This window comes from Bacillus rossius, chromosome 11, assembly GCF_032445375.1.
Source record: "Bacillus rossius redtenbacheri isolate Brsri chromosome 11, Brsri_v3, whole genome shotgun sequence".
Lineage (NCBI taxonomy): Eukaryota > Metazoa > Arthropoda > Insecta > Phasmatodea > Bacillidae > Bacillus > Bacillus rossius.
In genome coordinates, this window is record NC_086338.1 from 5,435,024 (window position 1) to 5,455,160 (window position 20,137).

The following is a 20,137-nucleotide window of genomic DNA, read 5'->3' on the forward strand; positions in this document are numbered from 1 at the left end:
GCATTAAACCATTTTAACTTAAATTACTAAATCATTACGAACTTACTACTAGGAGACAGTTCAGAAAACTAACATGCCTAAGGAATAGAGAATTTTGTTTTAGTAAAATGTTTATAATGTTTATTTACTAATTTATCACGAGTGGATGTAAATCCCTGCCTTAGTAGATGTAAATTCACCCTCAGATTTGATGAGCCTGGTACTGGTGGTGACTCGCTCCGCCAAGATGGACGACGCTCAAAACTTAATTCTCTGTGTCATGAAAGGAAAGCTATGCACTAATGTTTTTAGTTCTAAAAATACCAAATGTTACCCAAGTGTTCAGTCACTACTTATACATAAGCTGATTTCGACGGCCCTGCTTCGCAAACATGTTGATCACATCGTCGTAAAACGTATTATTTTTTGTTAGGTCTTGCAATACCTTTTTTTTTTTTTTCAATTGATAACAAAGACAATGCTGAGACCCGCGATTGCCCTTGAGAGTTACGGAAATACCTGTATATTTTATTCTCTTCAGGACAGAAGGATCTTTTTGCAGATAAACTAGTGGACGGGATCGTCAACACCAAACAAATAAGTTTCTATGCTTCGGGAAAAGTTTCGTGCAAATCATTCAAGTTTTAATATTTATGTAACTCAGCCACGCTGTTCTTGTGAAATTCTTTTGAAGAATAAACCACGGAAAGTTCGCTTCTCAGTCTGGCAAAATCGAAGAATTGTCCATAAGAATTTTAAGGACTGGAATAGTTTTTCGGGAAATGATCGTGAATAAACAGAAAACTTAATGAAATTGAGCAAACCAATGAAGAAGAGACTGCCAATATCACCAAATCTTTGACTTATTTTTTCTTTAATTGTGTCTATGATTTCAAAATATAATCGTCTGTAACAAGTATTCTTGTCATCAGAAATGTTATCTATCCCTTCTGTTTTTGGGCTGACTATCTTCTGTCAAGCTACCAAATTATCCTCAATTTTGCACCAGAAATAATCGAAACTGTCACGTAGTTTCTCAAGATATTGCTGAAATTGTTCTACCCTTTCAATGCATTTTTAACACCACATAAAATAAAACATTTTCTAAACCTCGTTCCTGATGCGTTTATAATATCTCGCACTTTAACCACATTTAAATTATTGATAATCGCTGTACGTTACATGATTAAAACAATAAAGCTGTTGACAGGCCAATCATGGCGCTAAGATCGTCGTAGAGGAGAGTTTCCCCTTTCCCCGCTTCGATAAGCAGTGTCTGAATTTCCAATCGGCTGATAGTGGCTGCAAGCAGGAAGCTATCTGCTTACAGCGTGCATGACTGGGTTCTCAACTTACAGGCGGATGGTAACGGGATGCCCAGCTGAGCGGACCTCCCCTCTGGCACGCACATTCGTGGGAGGGGGTGACGGTCTGGCCAATAACAGCTCACAGCTGCCTGTATTCAAGAGGAGAAGTGCTTACAGAGGGGTGTCCACGACGGGGAAACTAGACATTGTTCGCGCTGCCGCAGAGGGGAGAGGGCGAGTAGTAGTGGTGGGTTGTTACAGCAATTTTCGGTATCTGTTCCTACCTGATACTGGTACAGTAATGTACCTAGTTACAAGTATCTGATACTTTTGTTTCAGAGCAGTAGCGGTCCCAGGAAGCGACAAGGTATCATCATTCTCGTTACAGGTTACACATCCTCCGTGCCGTCATCACCAGCGTAAAAAGGTATCGGTGTCTCTGATACATTATTTATCACGCCCTGTAATTCTCTACCTCTGTTACTCTCATGCCCGCCTGATACAGCCAGTATCAACCAGTTCAACATTCACTGCAGTTCGTCCTGGCTGTGTATTACCATGTACATTGTTGCGGGCTGTCATGCTTTGTAGTTAGTATCTTTATAGTGCAATAAAGAATGGATAAGTGCAAGAAAAAGACTTTATTTGTGTGGAATTTTTTTACGGAAAATAATGAGTTTGCTAATTGTAATTTGTGTAAACAAAAACTGAGTTTAAATCATCATCGACTAATCTGAAGAAACATTTGAAACGTAAACATTGATATAGTATGCTCACTAATGTACGTATCTGTTTTATTTTTATTTTTGATAAAATCGTAATCTTTTAATGTATGAAAACACTAGTTACTAATTGTTTTCGAAAAAAAAAGTCCATATGTTGATTACATCTGTTATTAGTGTCAACTGAGAATTTCTTTGCATTTTCATAGCTGTTAGGTGCACAAATATAAATATTATATCTTGTATTAATGTACTTTTTAATATTAAAATTTCATTAGTTTTATTATTGAACGAGACTGTGCATGCACTGCGCACTGAGCGTACTTTGATGTGGGACAATAACCAAACGACTCGTAACAATTTCGCTTTGCACCTCTCCTTCAACGCCTTCCCCTGCGCTTCCTCCCCTACATTATTTCCCTTCTTTATTCCTTATTCGTCGTTCCTGCTCCCTCCCCTTTCACAAGCTCCGCCCAAGTGACCGTCATCTGCGATCGGGTTCTGCGCACATTGGCCGTGGTGTTGTTCCAGGCGAATTCTGAACTGATACTAAAGTACTTGATACTTTTCAAGTGTACTCGTTTGCCGTTCCTGATACAGGCGCGTATCAGTGCCAAAGTATCAGGTTGATACTTTTCGACCCACCTCTAGCGAGTAGGCAGCTCGGCCGGCTTCAGCCAGCCTGTAGGGATGCCGTGCGGTTAGGGAGGGGTCTACAATGTCTAACAATTACAAACAGCGAGGCGTCAATGAGGCGGTATGATAACAGACTGTGTGTTAGCTATTCAAGCGTTTATCATTGATAGATGCCACTTCAGAATTCATTACCACATATGTAGGACATTTTCAAACTGTAAGCACTGCTTACAATGCTTACGTAGAATATTCGCCCCTGATCTACCTACTGTCAAAGGAGAAAGAAAGTGTCCTGGTAATAAATTGTTATAGCCAAATAATTTTTGATATATTATGGAGGGATGATGAACTTAGTTAAGGTGTTGTATATAAAGTGCCATATTCTTTATAACAAGGTTCCACTCCAGTAAAATTTGCCTAAATATACATGCCAAATGAAACACACTACGATCTTCATTCATGTAGATCTTGAAAATGGAAGAAGTAAAAATAAAAGAAGCCATACTAGATCAGCCCATTGTGATAGTGTCCAGAATTCTTCTGGCAAGTGGTGAACGCAAAATGCTTGTGGCAGGGGTTAATGTTTTAAACAATGCAAATGCAACTGAATGTTCGAGAGCATTTGTGGACATACTGTCAAAGTATGGAGTTGAGTACGAAAATGTGTTTGCTTTCATTTCAGATGCTGCCAGATACATGGGTAAATGTGCCGAACTGTTAAAAGTACTTGTCTCTGACAATCTTTTACATATTCAGTGTTGGTGAAGACCAAGACGGTGTTCCTTAACACACGAAAGAGAAAACATCATTACCTTCAGCATCTACAAGAATCCAATGCCAACCCTAAACTTTTCCCTTCTCCAGTAGTAACCCACTGGGATTCATGGTTCCATGCTGTAGAGTACTTAGATGAGTATTTGACTCTTTTGGTCATATTCTTCAAAAAAAGAAGATTCTGACTGTAGTGCTGCTGTTGAATATTTCAAGCAACTTGATGACGACGAAATAACAGTACTGAAATGTCAAGCCAAATTTGTGGTAGAACACTGCAAGCCATCTGTCGACTTGCTGATAAGTTTCGGAGGATCTTCTTATCCTTTTGCTCATAAGCTGAATTCCAAGTTGTTGGATTTGAAGACTGGCTTCAAACTTACCCAGTATCCACCGGGAGCTCGGAGAGGCTAGTGTCTTCGCGCAACGTTGAGAGGCCACCTTCGCGCCAATTCTGCAACATCATCTAGAGTGTGAGTTACAACCCCACTGGCCGTGCGTCACCGCGCAGGTCTTGACAGCCGTCGCGAGCCTAGCGCCATCACAGCAGTAACGTCCGCCACATACTGTTTGTTCTCTTCAAACTCCCCCTCTCACCATTATAAGCGGGGTCATCACCGAACCGCCGTACACGCGCAGGGCTGACTAGCCCCGAACAGTCGCGGCCAGGGGATGGATAACACCATGTAAAGGTTGATATGTAATAAAAAAAAACACTTCACGCAGCGGAGTGTATCATTTGTAGTGTAAGGCGTCTTGGGTGGCCTAAACAGCCCAAGGATCACCTCTACGGACACGTCCCTGCCTCCCGCCACTTGGCCGAACCCAAACCCCGAGACCCATCCCTCAAAAAACTTGATAGCTTTGACGGGGAGGCAGCCGGACCGGTGTCATATCATGTACAGCTTTATGTGTGTATCATGAAATTAAATAATTAGTAGAAAAAATGCACTCATTTAACAAAAAAAATTTTTTTTTACAGAAATATACCATTGAAATACTTTTTTTGACGTGACAACATCTAATAAATCGATGAACACTGGCTGCACGCACGAAAAATTGTCCCACTACGGATGTCCCACTACGGATGTGTCCTGTTTACGCATGCGTGGCATCTCTCTGGTATGTTGCGGACGGTACAGAGAACTCGGCCGGGGTTCGAGGTTATTGTTGTTCACTGCGCCACGGGAGTATATTCGCAAGGAAATGGCGTTCTTACAAGTACGTATTATTTTAATTACTAGTGTAAATCAGTATATTTAAACAGTGTTGTATAAGTATTGTTTTAGCTGTGTAACTAAATATTTATTGCTGGTATGATACTTTTCACGCTTTAGTTTGACATTGGTAATTATTTTTCATGAGTTATTATTTTATCAACTAAATCACACACCGTATTATAGTTATGAGCCCACGAGCATGTAAATATTTCGAGTCCAACAGAGAAAAGAAGAGTTAAAAGAAATTCAAACAAATATCGTGCGTGGAATATTATTAATCTATAACATCTGAAACAATTGTTTTCAATATGGCCTCGTGGCTGTGAGTATAGCAACGCTGTCGATAGGTTAACGGATATAATCCCGCCGGCTGAAATTTTTTTTTGTACTTGTAAAAATAAATATGGCGCGCATGACACTTCAAAAGTAATAAATATATTTGAATTAATGAATGCAAACAAAAGTAAATTTATTAATTAAATTGTATATTTCATTTCACTCCTTTGTATCCATACAAAATAGTGATAATTCAATAAAAATGATTCAATTTTATTCATAAAAGTATGCAGAGGTAGATTTTATCATACTAAATATAGAAAAATTTAAAGAAAATTAATTTTTCAAAGAATATAATATTTTTAATGCCTAAATGATTTGGTTGCAAAAACCTATTACGGCTCAGTCTCAGGCCGAATATATTTCATTTTATTCTGGATCAATCATTTCATCAATGTTTTGTTATGACGTCACGTTAAACTATCGTCCGTAAACCGACTATACAGACAACCAACTTTTAAACGAAATAAAGCACCAAAATCCTATAGTTTATTTACCGAAATAAGGCAGTTTTATTTACCATTTTTCATGGGCTCTACCTATAAAATATAGGACTTATTGAATAGATGTATCCCATTAAATAAAAAGTTGATTTAATTGACACTTATGTAATTTTATTTGAATTATTGTTCTCACCTTATCATTTTCACGGAGAGCCAGCAGAAATTTTTCTGTGGGTCAGATGTGGCTTGCGGGCCGGATGTTGAGAAGGCCTGCTCTAGGTAAATGCTGGGTTGGTTCCTTATTAAAAGTTATGGCCAAATGCTTCTTTAATATCCTATTTTATGAGCTGAGGGTTTTATAGTCTAAGAAAGGATATTAATCTAAAATAACAAACACAATAAAAAGTATTTTTTCCTAAGTGTCCAGTACTGCAAGGGGTGTTTAAATACTGATTTATAATAAGAGATCTGCCATTCTACATGTTTGTGTTTCTATTATTTTTTATTGTGTAGCCTCAGCTGGACAACCTAGTTTCTACCTCAGTGCTATTTGTTACCCGGCAGACTTGCCATAGCTCAGAGCCACAACTCCATCTTATTACTGTTTCCAGTGGCCCTGAATATGACACAACCAAGTATGTGCTACACAAAAGAATTTTTCTATCTCTCATATATACTGAGGGCTACTCGGCTGTGGATCCCGACAGTCTCTGATGGAACTGGGCGCCACCACGTGTAAGGGCACGTGGACCCCGGCTAAACCTCTCTCTCAGGGTGTGACGTGACCCGAGCGAGGCGAGTTACCAGCCCTATTTCTGTTGCTTGGAGTATTGACTGACCCTGCCTAGCCCGATCTTAGGGCGCCGGGTACGCCTCACACCTAGCTATAGTAAGGAAGTACCACATGGTCAGTAAAGAATACTCACAGTACTAGATTTTATGCCTTTATTCCTTCCGCCCGATCTCACATACATGATTACGTTACACTGTTAAAATGCCGAGGCACGGACCAGATTAGATGAAGTTAGCTCACCCTCGTGGCTACACACAAAGTCTCTACGTAGGAAGATTAGTGAAAGTCTCTAAGCGAGAAATACGATTAGTTAAACAGCCCGCGGTTGAGAGACGCCCCGGGGATAAAATGATAAGGTTTTTGGAGATTACTTTACATGCCAGAATTACTCGATCAAAGTTTAGCAAGAGATGAAGTCCCCGGGTTGCAGACGCGTGCGCTCCCGACCGGTGGTGATGACGGACTGACTCGAGCGCAGCGTCGCTCGCGCTAATATTGTGCGCCAGCGATTGCGCCACGCCCGGGCAGGGTTACTCAGCGGCCTCGTGCCTCGACGGTGGAAGAACACAGCAGAAAGTTCTTATACACTAAGGTGGCTCTTTCGAGACCTTTCTAGCCTTGTCCAAGTCTGTGCCTGTTCGGGTTCGCCCGGGCAGCGTCCCTAACTCCGAACAAGAGCGACACAAGTGACACTGATGACACACCCAGCACTGGGACTAGAGAATAAGAATTATAAAGGAGTGTATATAAAATAAATTCAGAAAAGGGGCGTCGCACTGACTCGAAATGCCTCCTTGCAGTATGGCACGCAGTTTTAACACACACTTCCACACACGCCCATGTCCGTCGGTGGTGGACAAAAAAGGGGGGGGGGGAACGAAAAGAGAGGAAGGGAACGACATCTGGCCAGGCTCAAGGGGGCGGAGCCCCGGTTGACGTCAATTGCCCCCCTCCGAAACAGCCTGGCATGGCGACGCTTCCCTCCGCTTGCACCGGCTTTGGTCACCCTCATTCCGTGCGCCGTCACCCCCTCCCCTGACTGGCGGGGGGCGTGGCCGGAGATTGTACCGTGGTGCGGGTGTGGGCACTTCCGTCGCGGCGTCCGCCGACCCGCCCGCTTCTCTCTCGTCATCAGTCGGCTCTTCCACCCTCACGCTGAACGTGGAGTCCGCTAGAGAATAGTGGAGGGGCCATAGCGGTTCTTCCGGTGATCCGGGTCTACTCTCTGCCTCATCCGGTTCCCATATGAGTGGTTGCGGCCCAGCTTGGCCTCCTAACCCTCCGCCCATGTCATTGAGGAACCCCCTAAATGGAGAGACCTCGCCTTCCGAGTCCTCTAACATCTGTCACGGCCGGGTCCCCGCCGCCACAACAGTTGCCTCCAGCCTTGCCTCTACTTCCGGGAAACCTCTAAACCCGCCCCCTTCAGTGTCCGTCGGGGTTGACGTAATCGGCCATGCGGCTTCTCCGCTCTCCGTCTCTCCTGTTTCCTCTACCCCCTCCGCCCCCTCTCGAAGCGCCGCCACTCCGCTCGCCGTCTTTCCCCTCCTCCGCCTCCTCTGGCCGCGCCACCCCTCCGCTCGCCGTCTCTTCCCCCTCTTCCGCCTCCTCTGGCCGCGCCTCCCCTCCGTCCTTCGGCCCCTCCGTCCCTTCAGCCCCCTCTGCAGCCAATGGCCGCGCCGCTACCCCGCTCTCCATCTTCCCCGTCTTTTCAGTCTCTTCCGCCTCATGTGCTATTCTGATATCGTCCCTATGGTATTTGGCGGCCCGCTCTGAGGGCAGTTTGATGGTGACCATCGTAGGGCCCGCCCTTATGACAGGTACGGGGCCTATCCATTTGGGCGCTAGCCCGGCACAGTAGTTCCGGTGCCCGGCGGAAAGCGGGTGCAGCCTTGCATACACCATTTGCCCTGGGTTCAGGTCGGGGGGTGGGTGTGGGGTTTCCGGCGTGCGTTGCGTCTGATATGCTGTCTGGTGCCGCCGCGCCGCGTCACGCGCCTCTGACAGCCGCTCCAGCCTGCGCTCGTGCGTTTCTACTTCCTGCCCCGCCTCACGCTGCTGCCTCACGTGATATTCCCCGGGGAGGGGAAGGTTCCGCCCCTGCACCATGTTGGCGGGTGTCTCTCCCGTTGCCGCGTACACACGCCGCCGGAGGCAGTAAAGTATCTGGGGAATGTGGGTATCCCATTGCGAGTGGTCGTCAGCGAGACGGAGGCGTAGCTGCGCCTTGATCTCTTGGTTTCTCCGTTCTGTCGGGTTGGCGCGGGGGTGGTATACGGGGGTGGTGTGTAAAATCACCCTCCACATCTTCCCCAGCTGAGTCCACGTCCGACCAGTGAATTGTGTGGCATTGTCGGTTAGAATCACCCTAGGGTAGCCCCACCTAGGAAAAAATTCCGTCTCTAGGATTTGCGCGATGGTGCCGGCGCGGGCATTTTAGAGCGGGTACGCCTCTACCCAGCGGGTAAAGCAGTCGGTGACGACTAGAAGGAACTTTTTCCCCTTGGCTGAGCGCAGGTAGGGCCCCATCAGGTCCAGTGCGACCGTGTGAAACGACTCCGTCGGCTGCCTCGGTACTTGCTGGGCTGTCCCGTCTGACCGGCGTGTCTTACGGCGCTGACAATGCCGACATCTGCGCACGCTGTCTCTCACAAACTTCGCCACCCCGGGCCAGTGGAACAGTCCTCGGACGTCACGAAGTGTCTGGTCCGCCCCTGGGTGTCCGGCTAGCCGGTTGACATGCATCATATCAAAGATTTCCCTCCGCGTGGGTCCCGGTGCGAACGTCCGCCATGGATCCTCTGTCCCTTTCGGGCGTGCCAGCAGCTGTCCGTCAACCACTCGGTATCCCTCGCAGTTAGCCTCTCCGCATCGTCGTACGAGCTCCTGCGTCTCCGCGTCCGTCAGCTGCACCGCCCGTACGTATGCGTCAAGGTCATCCAGTTCGGCGCCCGGTGGCAGTGTCGGCGTGGTGTCGGGGATAACCGCGCAAACGGCCGCATATGGCGTGGGTGTTTGAGCCTGTTTAGTCTGGCGGGCGCTAGTGGGCGGCAACAGCTCCTCCCAATCTGCGTCATCTCGGGCGATGGCAGTGCTGTCCGGGTCGCGTGACAGCTCGTCCGCTAGCTCATTCTGTCTCCCGGGCACATTCTCTACCTCAAAGTCTAGCGACTGCAGCAACATGGTCCACCGCGTCAGCTTGGATCGTCTGCCCTGCATCGTAGCCAACCACTTCAAACACTGGCTGTCCGTGCGCAACGTAAACTTCTGTCCTTCCAAGTGCGGCCGATAGCGTCTAAGGGCCCAGACTACCCCCAGACATTCCCTCTCGTTGATGCTGTATCGCCTCTCCACGTCACCGAACTTTGCGCTGGAGTATTCTATGACTCGTGGCGCCCCTTCTTCATCGAGTTGTAAAAGTATTGCCCCTATCCCTTCCTCACTTGCGTCCGTCTGCACGATCAAGGGCTTGGCCGGGTCGAGGCGCGCTAGTAAGTGACAGTTGGCAAACCTGCGTTTCAGCTCGTCGAAAGCCTTCTGGGTCTCGGCGGTCCACCTGAACGGCCGCTTGGGTGACAGTTGGTCCGTCAGGGGGGCGGCTACAATGGAAAACTCCGGGATGAAAGCTCGAAGCCAATTGGCTAGGCCGAGGAATTTTTGTAGCTGTTTGCGTGTGCGCGGGGGCTCTTTGTCTAGGATGACGCGCAGTTGTTCCTCCGTCGGTCTGTTACCCTCCGCGTTGACAACTAACCCCAGAAAGCCCAGCTCGGTAGTTCCTAGATGACATTTCTCTCTGTTGCAAGTTAGGCCGTGGGTAGCTAGTCGTTCTAATACTAGCGCTAAATGGTGTGCGTGTTCCTCCCACGTTTGTGACCATATGATTATATCATCTAAGTATGCCGCAGCGAACTTGCCGGAGTAGTTATCCAGGACTTTCGTCATCATTCCTTGGAAAGTAGCGGGGGCGTCTTGTAGGCCGAATGGCATCGCACAGAATTGGAATCGGCGTCCGTCTGGTGAGGTGAAAGCTGTTTTAGGCCTGTCTTCCGGTTTTATAGGCACTTGCCAATAGCCCGATTTTAGATCCAGAGATGAAAAGATTTTTGCGTTACCCAGCCCTGCTAGGGTGTCAGCTATGCTCAAGAGGGGTGGTGGTGCGTTTATAGTGATTTTGTTGATGGGTTTAAAGTTAACGCAAAAGCGTAACTTCCCGTCCTTCTTCTCCTCCAAAACTATTTGGAAGTTATAGGGACTCTCGCTGGGCTCGATTATCCCGTCTTGGAGCATTTCTTGGATCTGTTCAAGGATGGCCTGCTTACCTACGTGTCCGTAACTGCCAGGTGGGATGAACATGGGTTCATGAGGACAAGTCGGGATGGCATGTTCAGCTAGGGTGGTACGTGTTAACGGGTCCGCGGCCGCGAACACACTGCACTGCTGATCTAGGGTGTTTTGAATGCGGTCACGGACTTCCGGGGGGACCCCGTGGCGGAACTCGTCGAGACTGACCTTGGTTACTTTGGGTGGTATGGGCTGCCCCAGTCCGTAGACGCTCCGTCGTCCCCGGGTGCCGACGTGCACGCACCCGGCCCGGACGTCGATGTAGGCGTGCTGTTTGGAGAGCCATGGGAGCCCCAGGATGACATCCTCCCGCAGCTGCTTCACCACCACGGCTGTCATTGTTGACAGCTGGTCCCGCACGTACACCTCCAACGTCGTGACGCCCTGGGTTTGACAGGCGTCCCCTGTCGTGGCCAGGTGCAGGCGCCCTTCCCTGGGTTCGAACTTGGCGGGGTCAACCACCCGCGTCGTGACGCAGTTATAGCTGGCGGCGGTGTCAACGAGCGCGTGAACAGCGTGCCCGTTGACGACCACCGGGATTCGCAGCAGGTTGGCTTCCGCCGCGCCCACGTGGCCCAGGAGTGGCCCTGTCGTAGTTGTTGTTGGTGGTGCGGGGGAGGAGAACTGCTTTAGCTCGCCGCCCCCTGTCGCCCGTTTCCCGCCTGCTGACGCGCTGCGAAGTCCGGCCGGTATTTGTTGCGCACCGGGCAGTCTTCGTGCCAATGAAACGTGCCTGCCGGGCACGTGTGGCACTGTGGTGGTGGGCCGGCGCCGATGGCGCGCGTCCGCCACGCTGGTGGAGGTTGGCTGCCCTGGCCGGCCCCGCCGCGTCTCGTGTTGCCGTCAGGGTCGGGCGTGACGTAGGGCACCAGCGCCCTAGCGTCTGCTGTGGTCGTGGTCTCGGCCTTAGCGGTAGCTGACGTAGTTATTTTGGTCGGTCTCACGGCTTTCAAGTCCAGCTCCACGGCGCGGGCGTACTGGATGAACTCTTCCGCCATCAGTTGCGTCACCGCGCGTAAGTGGGGGCGGATCTCCGGGCGCATCAGCTCAACCACATGTTCCAACATCTCCGTGGGTTCGCTGTCAGGGAACAACCGCTTGTACAGCCGCACCTTCTTCACGACGAAAGCTTCCGCCGTCTCCGTCTGGTGTTGTTCGAGACAGTAAAGTTCAGCGCGCGCCCTCATATCCGCCTTCACGTCTGCGAATCGCGCTTCGAAACGTCTCGTGAAGTCTGGCCACGGCATATCGTACTCATGCACGATCTGCCACCACGTCTTCGCGTCCCCTCTGAGTGCGTTCCCCACGCGGTCCGCCCACTCGTTTTCCGGCACTCCATACCGGTCCAGCCGCCCCCGGCACGTGGTTAAGAACTTCCGCGGGTCGTCACTGGTCCTGCCGGCGAACTCGGGGAGCTCCACGTGGCCTACTAGCGTGAGTCTAGCCCGTGGTTGGTCCAGGATGCGATCCGTCGGTCCGCTGGTGTCTTGCGCCGTCTGTCTCACGTGTTGGCACCACTGACACGTGTACCACTCGTCTCGTAGTGATGTCACCTCGGGCTTGGTCAGACACTTGGTGTGTTTAAATGCTCGACAGTTCCTACACCATCCTCCCTCCCGTGCCTCCCCGTCACATTCCATACTCGTGCATTTCCTGTATTCCATTCCGTGATGTTTCGCCCGCACTGTTAGTCCCTGCACACGTGGCCCGTCATACTGTCCCATGCATACACACGTGTCCGTCCACGAGACCCCTGCTGCCCCGCCCATCTGACGTGGTCGTGCGCAAACGGCACAGTACATGGCATTTAGTTGAAACAGTTCGCTTGCCTGGATAGGGTCCGGTCCGGGGTTCTGTCCGTGGTTGTCCGACATGGTGGTGTGTGGTGGTGAGACAGGTGGGCGTCTCTCTTCTCCTCGCTACGCGCGCGACGCGGTTGGCGGTACTCACACACACACTCACCGTCTGGGCAGCTGTTTTCGCCCGGGATGCGATCACGCGGCCGCTCGCTGGGAGTTCCGTGGGCTGTGCGCGCTCTTGACCTGGTCACGTGCCACGTGGCCGGCCGGTCCGTTATCTTCCAGGCTCCCGTTTTTCGGTGCACAACCGCGTAACTCACACGCTCTGGTCTCCGCGGAAGAGGTAACTCGCCCCGCGCTCTTGGGCGCCAATTGAGGGCTACTCGGCTGTGGATCCCGACAGTCTCTGATGGAACTGGGCGCCACCACGTGTAAGGGCACGTGGACCCCGGCTAAACCTCTCTCTCAGGGTGTGACGTGACCCGAGCGAGGCGAGTTACCAGCCCTATTTCTGTTGCTTGGAGTATTGACTGACCCTGCCTAGCCCGATCTTAGGGCGCCGGGTACGCCTCACACCTAGCTATAGTAAGGAAGTACCACATGGTCAGTAAAGAATACTCACAGTACTAGATTTTATGCCTTTATTCCTTCCGCCCGATCTCACATACATGATTACGTTACACTGTTAAAATGCCGAGGCACGGACCAGATTAGATGAAGTTAGCTCACCCTCGTGGCTACACACAAAGTCTCTACGTAGGAAGATTAGTGAAAGTCTCTAAGCGAGAAATACGATTAGTTAAACAGCCCGCCGGTTGAGAGACGCCCCGGGGATAAAATGAAAAGGTTTTTGGAGATTACTTTACATGCCAGAATTACTCGATCAAAGTTTAGCAAGAGATGAAGTCCCCGGGTTGCAGACGCGTGCGCTCCCGACCGGTGGTGATGACGGACTGACTCGAGCGCAGCGTCGCTCGCGCTAATATTGTGCGCCAGCGATTGCGCCACGCCCGGGCAGGGTTACTCAGTGGCCTCGTGCCTCGACGGTGGAAGAACACAGCAGAAAGTTCTTATACACTAAGGTGGCTCTTTCGAGACCTTTCTAGCCTTGTCCAAGTCTGTGCCTGTTCGGGTTCGCCCGGGCAGCGTCCCTAACTCCGAAAAACAGCGACACAAGTGACACTGATGACACACCCAGCACTGGGACTAGAGAATAAGAATTATAAAGGAGTGTATATAAAATAAATTCAGAAAAGGGGCGTCGCATCGACTCGAAATGCCTCCTTGCAGTCTGGCACGCAGTTTTAACACACACTTCCACACACGCCCATGTCCGTCGGTGGTGGACAAAAAAAGGGGGGGGGGGGGGGGGGGAACGAAAAGAGAGGAAGGGAACGACGTCTGGCCAGGCTCAAGGGGGCGGAGCCCCGGTTGACGTCAATACATACACCACCAATACATCATACAGCATTGTTAATTTTACGACTTAATGAATAACAATTATTTAGTGCCAATTGTGTAAAATTTAAATTACGTAGCTTACTTGAAACAATGGGAAACATGTATACTTGGTAACTATAATTTATTTAAAACACATTAAGTATGTTTGCTGACCCGGCCACAGGCTGGAAGCAGTTTATGATGATATAGTGAAACTTTAAATCAGGTTAATCTGATGAGAAAACCATCATTGCATTCTTGGTGTACTACCTAATTAGTGAACAGACAAAATACTAGCAGTTTTCATCCAACAGTGTTTCCATTTACATGTAGCCAAGTATGAGTTACTTATATAACTAAAGTTTAATTATAGATGAACATGATACTTCAAATATTGGCACTGACAATACACATGACCATTAGTAAATAAATTGCCCCTACACTAGCTCAATCTTCGGAAAACATTAATAAGGACCCCTGGTTTTTCTGAAGTTAGTAGATGATTTCTGATGAACACAAATAATTTTTCTTTCCAATTGTCTCTTGGAAAAATACATCTATATATTTTATAGGTATGAAAAGTATATTATTCTCAGTATAAAGAACAACATTTCAGCTGACTGAGATTCTTCATAAAAAAAATGTCTTAGTTCAATATTACAATTAATATTGAATACTTATAAATTCCATGCTCATATATTACCATCAGTTAAAAGCCGGTGTCACTAGCAATAATCCTGTTTACCTATCTTTTAACTATCATAATCCCGAGACACTTATAACTAAAACAAATCACTGGCATATAGGAACAAAACAAATTACATATTTATGTAAGAATTGTGTTCTTACTCTGTGACTGCCTCGCCTCACCTCGCCTGCTTCGCCTTGCAGCACAACCAGCCAACGCCCAGAGTCCGTTTTAGCTCATTTTACCCTCTACGGATCATAAGCATGTTGTTACATTTTTATTTAGTTGTGATAGCAATGCGTTTGAGATAAGGTAGGCTTCGCCACTCTGCCATCACTGGTTCTGAATGTTCCAGCTGACATTTTTGTTTGTGGCAAAGGAGGGAAAGGAAAATGTTAAGCTAAACCACAGGGCTAGGTGATAGATTAAGCCATGGTAGTAGCAGCGGCTAGTTCGTGTACTTGATAACTAAGTATTCAATGGAGGCGGACAGGAGGGAAATAAGTAGCGACCAGAGAGAGGAACTCGTTGAGTTTGCTTATCTGTGATGTGAAATAAATACCAAGAAATGAGTATCAAGCAACAGAGTTCATCAATAGAAATGATGAGTCACCTTAATTTGATTCTCACCCTGTTCCTTCCCTTAAACCAAACTCTCCAGATGCCAGGTAAGAAAACTGCCTCTTCTCCTTTATCTCGGCCCTTGCTCTCAGGAACTAGACTGTGCTGTGGTGGGTCAGTCCGTGTGCTTTGCTCGATTTCACTTCAAACTAAAGTAGTGTAGTAATAAGTAATAAACAAGGCCTTCTGTGGGAGAACAACTGCCATTGAATGGACAGAAGTTCTGAGAATTTAAAACAGTGGTAAAGTTAAGTGCAAGCATTGTATAACAGAAATTTCTTCAAAGAGACAATGTATTCGTGTTCATATGTCTAATTGTGAAAAGAGAGTTTCTCATTGTTTGAGGAGTCTTGGACTAGATAGTGAGTACGCAGGTTTCAAAGTTCCAATAATACCAATAACCCCTTGTTTTGATAATTGAGTGATTTTATATATTGCTAGGAGGTTGGCCAGCCGGCCGGCTAGAAGGGTGCAATACAGGCTGTATAGTGGTAATCTGATCAGCATCTGTGCCTCGAGTGTTCGGCGTGTTCCGCAACTAGGACTCCACTGTTCCCACAGCTTCAAGTGTTGGGCCGGGGATCACGCCAAGGGCGGGACTCGCGGATGAGGTGTGACGACGGTGACCCCTCGGCGAGCGAATGAGTAATGAGTGTTTAACAAGTTTTATTGAACAAATAATGTGGCCTGATGTCTTCTTTTTACTGTTTGATGGATTCTTGATGTTTGTGAATAATTCTTGAATTGTTATTTCACGTAAGTTATAAATATTAATGTTTCAGTCAACATGGATACTTACAACATACATGAAATTTTGAAAGGGTAATGTGATTATTAATTAATTAATTAATTTTTTTTTTGCATTTTTGAGATGTAACACTTTGTTTGTATTTGAACTTTTCAATTAAATGTTAAGTTAATTTAACTGAAAAGTTAGAAAAGAGGGAGGGTAATATGCATTGCAAGACCCGCTCTGCCCAACTTTTCAAGAGTATTTTTTTTAGATATCTTAATATTTTCAAATAATACAGTGTACCAGGTGGTTATATAGTTCAAGGTTGTGGCAACTTAGTTATGTATTGATATTTTATTGACAATTTTCTGTAAGTGATTTTGATATTTAATTATTTTATTTAGACAAGCCATTTATAAATGTTTTACTGGTGTTCATTTTGTTTACTAGGTTATTGTGTACATGCATTTTTCGGTTGTTTATTTATTTCAAATAGAATTTTTATGTGCATATACAATTTTTTTTTGTAAAGCTATAATTCTGTTTCTAGAACACTGTGTATTGTGTTGATGAAAGGAAGGACAAGAGGCAGGTGCAAGACTCGGCAGCGCCAAATTTATTAGACTTTTGTTATGTGCAGACTTCCTAGTGCATTCTATTTGTTTTCTTATAATGGGAAAATCAGCAGATTTTCACTCCCACAGGAGACTGTAAATTTATCACGTTTTGTCACAGCCAATCAGAACTGACTTTGTGTTTGAATTTTTTTTACGCAGAAAAAGCCTGGAGGCGATGGTAAAGAAATTTCAATACTGCTCTGTCCTTGTGAGAGCTGTGTTGTGATTGGTCGGTGAGGACACGCACCTGGCTCTGACCTGAGCGGTGCTTAGCCTTGCTCGTCAGTCGTTGTTCGAGTACCGTGCTGATGGGTCGCATCGTTGGGCGGCTCACACAGAGCAGACAGTTTCATGTCTGGGAGGCAGGGGCCGTCCGCTGCTAAGTTTTAACCTTCTTTCTTCTTAAGTTTCGACATTTTTAACTGGTAGACCCTTGACGTGCGTGGTCTGCTGGTCCACCAGGACGCAGTTCTCATGTTATTGTTACCTAGTCGCTAGAAACACTCTTCCGTAGGCACAAGACTGTGAGTAGTAATCTCCAAAAGTGAGTTTTCTTTCGGAGATACCGTGTAAAGGACATGTAACTTTATTGTGGTGAGAAGAATAAAAAAATGCAGAATTCAATTCAAACACTTTTATTAATTTGAATCAATAAGTCTTTGAATAATTTAATTATCATTAACTCAACTTCAGAGGATATATTTAGCAAGTGTTTTTCTGTATGTGCAAGGAATGATTGTCGTCTCAGCCGAGTACAATCGCAACTTATTACAATAGAAATGTATTTTTTCAGGCAGTAAATCCATTTTTGAATTACTATTGAACCTAATAAAAACCCAAACTTATCTTTAAATGTGTGATTTGCATGAACATATACATAATGAAAACATAAACACAAAGTTTCATTGTATTATTATTAAGAGATGCAAAAAGCAACAATTCAATAAATTTCTTCACTAGACATCACCACCATGCATAGCTGCATCATGCATACACCACAGCTAGTTGCTGCAGAATGCTACTGGTATAGAGTATGGCAGGCCAGTACCTGGGGCAGCGGGGTGCTCTTCTATAGTTATCTCCTCCTTCACTTGCTGGCACAGACCGGTACAGGAACACTGCAACACACACCAACCCTGTCATCTCGGCTCCTGATGCCTTGGCTCACCACCTGTATGAGGTGTGCACAGGCGCTGCGACGGGCGAGGGAGAGGGGACACGTCCCCCCAATAATTAGTTGTCACTTTGCCCCCTCCCCCACTTCTCCAATAATTATCCAAGAAAATGTATTTCAATTAACCACATTTGAAATCTGGTAAAATAAATGAATAAATTGTGTAGCATGAATTATGATACACCTTAATTTTGATTACGTGCATACATTGAACCTTTAGGTTGGTATGAAGAGGCGAGGGCTATAAGTGAAGCAGGTAGGTCTACGCCTCACATCACTGCCAAGACTGCAACCGTCCATACAGCACCTCAAGAGACTTAAAACATGTACTTATTACACTGCACAGTGGAATGATTTTTATGTTGCTAGGTTCGCTACGTACAGATAGTTTGTCTGTGATCATGGTGGTGCTCGCGAGCCAAGTCATGCACGATGCCTCGGCTGTTACTGTTCCTGTCACCATGCTTACCTCTCTTTCAGGCCACCTTCTAAAACATGTTAAGGCCCTGCCAACATGCAGTGCAAAGTGAGCTGCAGAGGTTTAACAGTCGATTGTTTTTATAGAACCTGTTTTTCCTGTGATTAACAATTTTGGATATGAATGAAATTAAGGTACAGGGCACAGCCCTAAAGTTGCTACGCAACTCTTAAATTTACAATTATTTAGGAAATGCATGTGGAATAAGGCTAATTAGCACAATTTTCAGGGGCAAACCAATCCTTTCTCTTTCGTCACGTATACAATTTGCACCTAGTCATAACTGAAAATTATGATAAAAACCATGACTTCTTCAATGTGTGCTGCATGAATGTGCTCCCTGGCATGTGGCTTCACCACTGCCGCTTGAGCCCGGCAGACACGGCGCTGCCTCTTCTTCCCGTTCTCTTTCAGTTGTGTTGCGCACACACAGGCTTAATAACCAGGGTGGGCATATGGCCACAAGTCCCGCAAGCAATAAATAAACATTGCTAGTGGCAGTTAAAATAAAGGTCAAAGGGGTGGGCATGCATCAAGTTGGTCACTATGTATGTGTATTTATACTCAAAAATCATATCATAGCATATCAGGAAAAGAGAGTCCTTAAATCTTAAAAGTTTATAGCCAGATGTTTTCTGCCTGATCTCTACAAGTTCCTTAACCACATTTTAACAAAACTAACCACCAGCTAGGAAGTGTTATGCCCTATTTTCGGGACACGTATTATGCTTTTAACAGTTTGCTGACTATTCTAATACACCTCCTCGGTAAAATTAAGTAAGCAAATAATGATGCTGTTGTTATGTCTCTGACCAAATATGTTAAATTGACCTTTTTCTGTATTAGTGTTCTCTCAGTTCACATACCTGAAAGTAGTAGAAAATAAACACACACAAAAAAAAAAACCTAAATCCAATCCTGAAAATTAATTTTCCCGGTTCAACCAAAAAAAATCTTAGCGAACTTGAAACTTTTCCCAAATTTTGGGACACCGCATAGCCACTCATTTTACACAAATCAGAAGACAGCACATTATATTGTTTTTAAAAATGTGCAGGTTGTCAACAACTGTCCACAAAATAAATCCTAAAGTCTAACCGAATCGGAGGAAAAAATCAAGACAATAAGTCATCAAGAAACAGTAATCAAAGCCAAGAGAGATCCATAGTCATGCCACTCTAAGATGTACTAATAAGAGGAGCAAACAGAGAGGGTGGTGTGTCCAATACGCAGGCGATATCACAATGGGAAGTTGACGGGTGACGGTGTCGGGCGGCAGACATGCTAGCGTCACAGAACCATTCTCTTTGGCAGAAGGCAGGAAAAGATCAGCAGGGGAAAGGGGGTGTACACTGCATCACATGCAGTAAAGCGCTTGCCACGAAAAAAACGCAGCACAACACACTTCAAATGAATTTTCAGTTGATTTCCCTACAATTTTAGACTTTTTGACAAAAATGTTTCACAGTTCTTTGAAAATGGGTTATAATAGAGAGCTGGCAGAAATAAACAGGGTCGTAACAACGAGATTTTACTATAGTTACTTTCTTACAAGTCAGGCAGAGTTCCCCCCTCCCTGCCGGCCAAACACGTCCTCCTTTCTGCATGCAAAACAAGTCTCGACACTGAACATGAACGAGGAGGAAAATCCAGGCAGTTTGGTCGGCAGGAACATCCAGCAATAATATTACCTACCAAATAATTTGCGTTATGCTTTATCGTAGTATTTGTCAGCTTTGTAACAATATGTGAATAATTCATATACAATGTACTTTCAGTCTTATTAAGGATGATTGTAGCACAAAAATTATGAGCATATAGCAAAAATAGTGAGATGGATAGTTGCACTGTAAAAATTCAATTCAAATGCATTTTAAAACAGGTTTCCTAAAACCATTTATATTTGGTTGCAGATGGATTCTGGACTCTGTTAAGGTTAATCCTTTGAGAAACGTACAATACTTACCCGAAGAAGGGTCGCCCTTGTGAATGGGGTTGCACCTTAGATTTTGGGAATAAAAATCCAACATTCCATCGTA

At 46.2% G+C, this 20,137-nt stretch overlaps 1 protein-coding gene and 1 long non-coding RNA gene across 7 annotated transcripts in view; one reads left to right on the plus strand and one right to left on the minus strand.

The window, feature by feature from the left end:
- LOC134536600 (uncharacterized) overlaps nucleotides 1-19,003 on the plus strand; it is a 68,416-nt gene extending 49,413 nt beyond the window's left edge. The window contains exons 2-4 of the long non-coding RNA XR_010075816.1: nucleotides 1,626-1,713; nucleotides 4,398-4,636; nucleotides 15,658-19,003. This is a non-coding gene — a long non-coding RNA (uncharacterized LOC134536600). The remainder of the gene's footprint in view (nucleotides 1-1,625; nucleotides 1,714-4,397; nucleotides 4,637-15,657) is intronic.
- The window catches only part of LOC134536598 (uncharacterized), a 121,849-nt gene that overhangs the window by 13,023 nt on the left and 88,689 nt on the right, over nucleotides 1-20,137 (minus strand). For 3 of the 6 annotated variants that reach the window (XM_063376373.1, XM_063376372.1, XM_063376371.1), the window contains one exon: nucleotides 17,495-17,564. In XM_063376373.1, the coding sequence (XP_063232443.1) occupies nucleotides 17,495-17,564 (70 nt within the window). Of the gene's footprint in view, nucleotides 1-17,341; nucleotides 17,565-20,137 lie in introns of those variants that run through there. The other 3 variants (XM_063376376.1, XM_063376375.1, XM_063376374.1) reach the window with 1 other exon arrangement.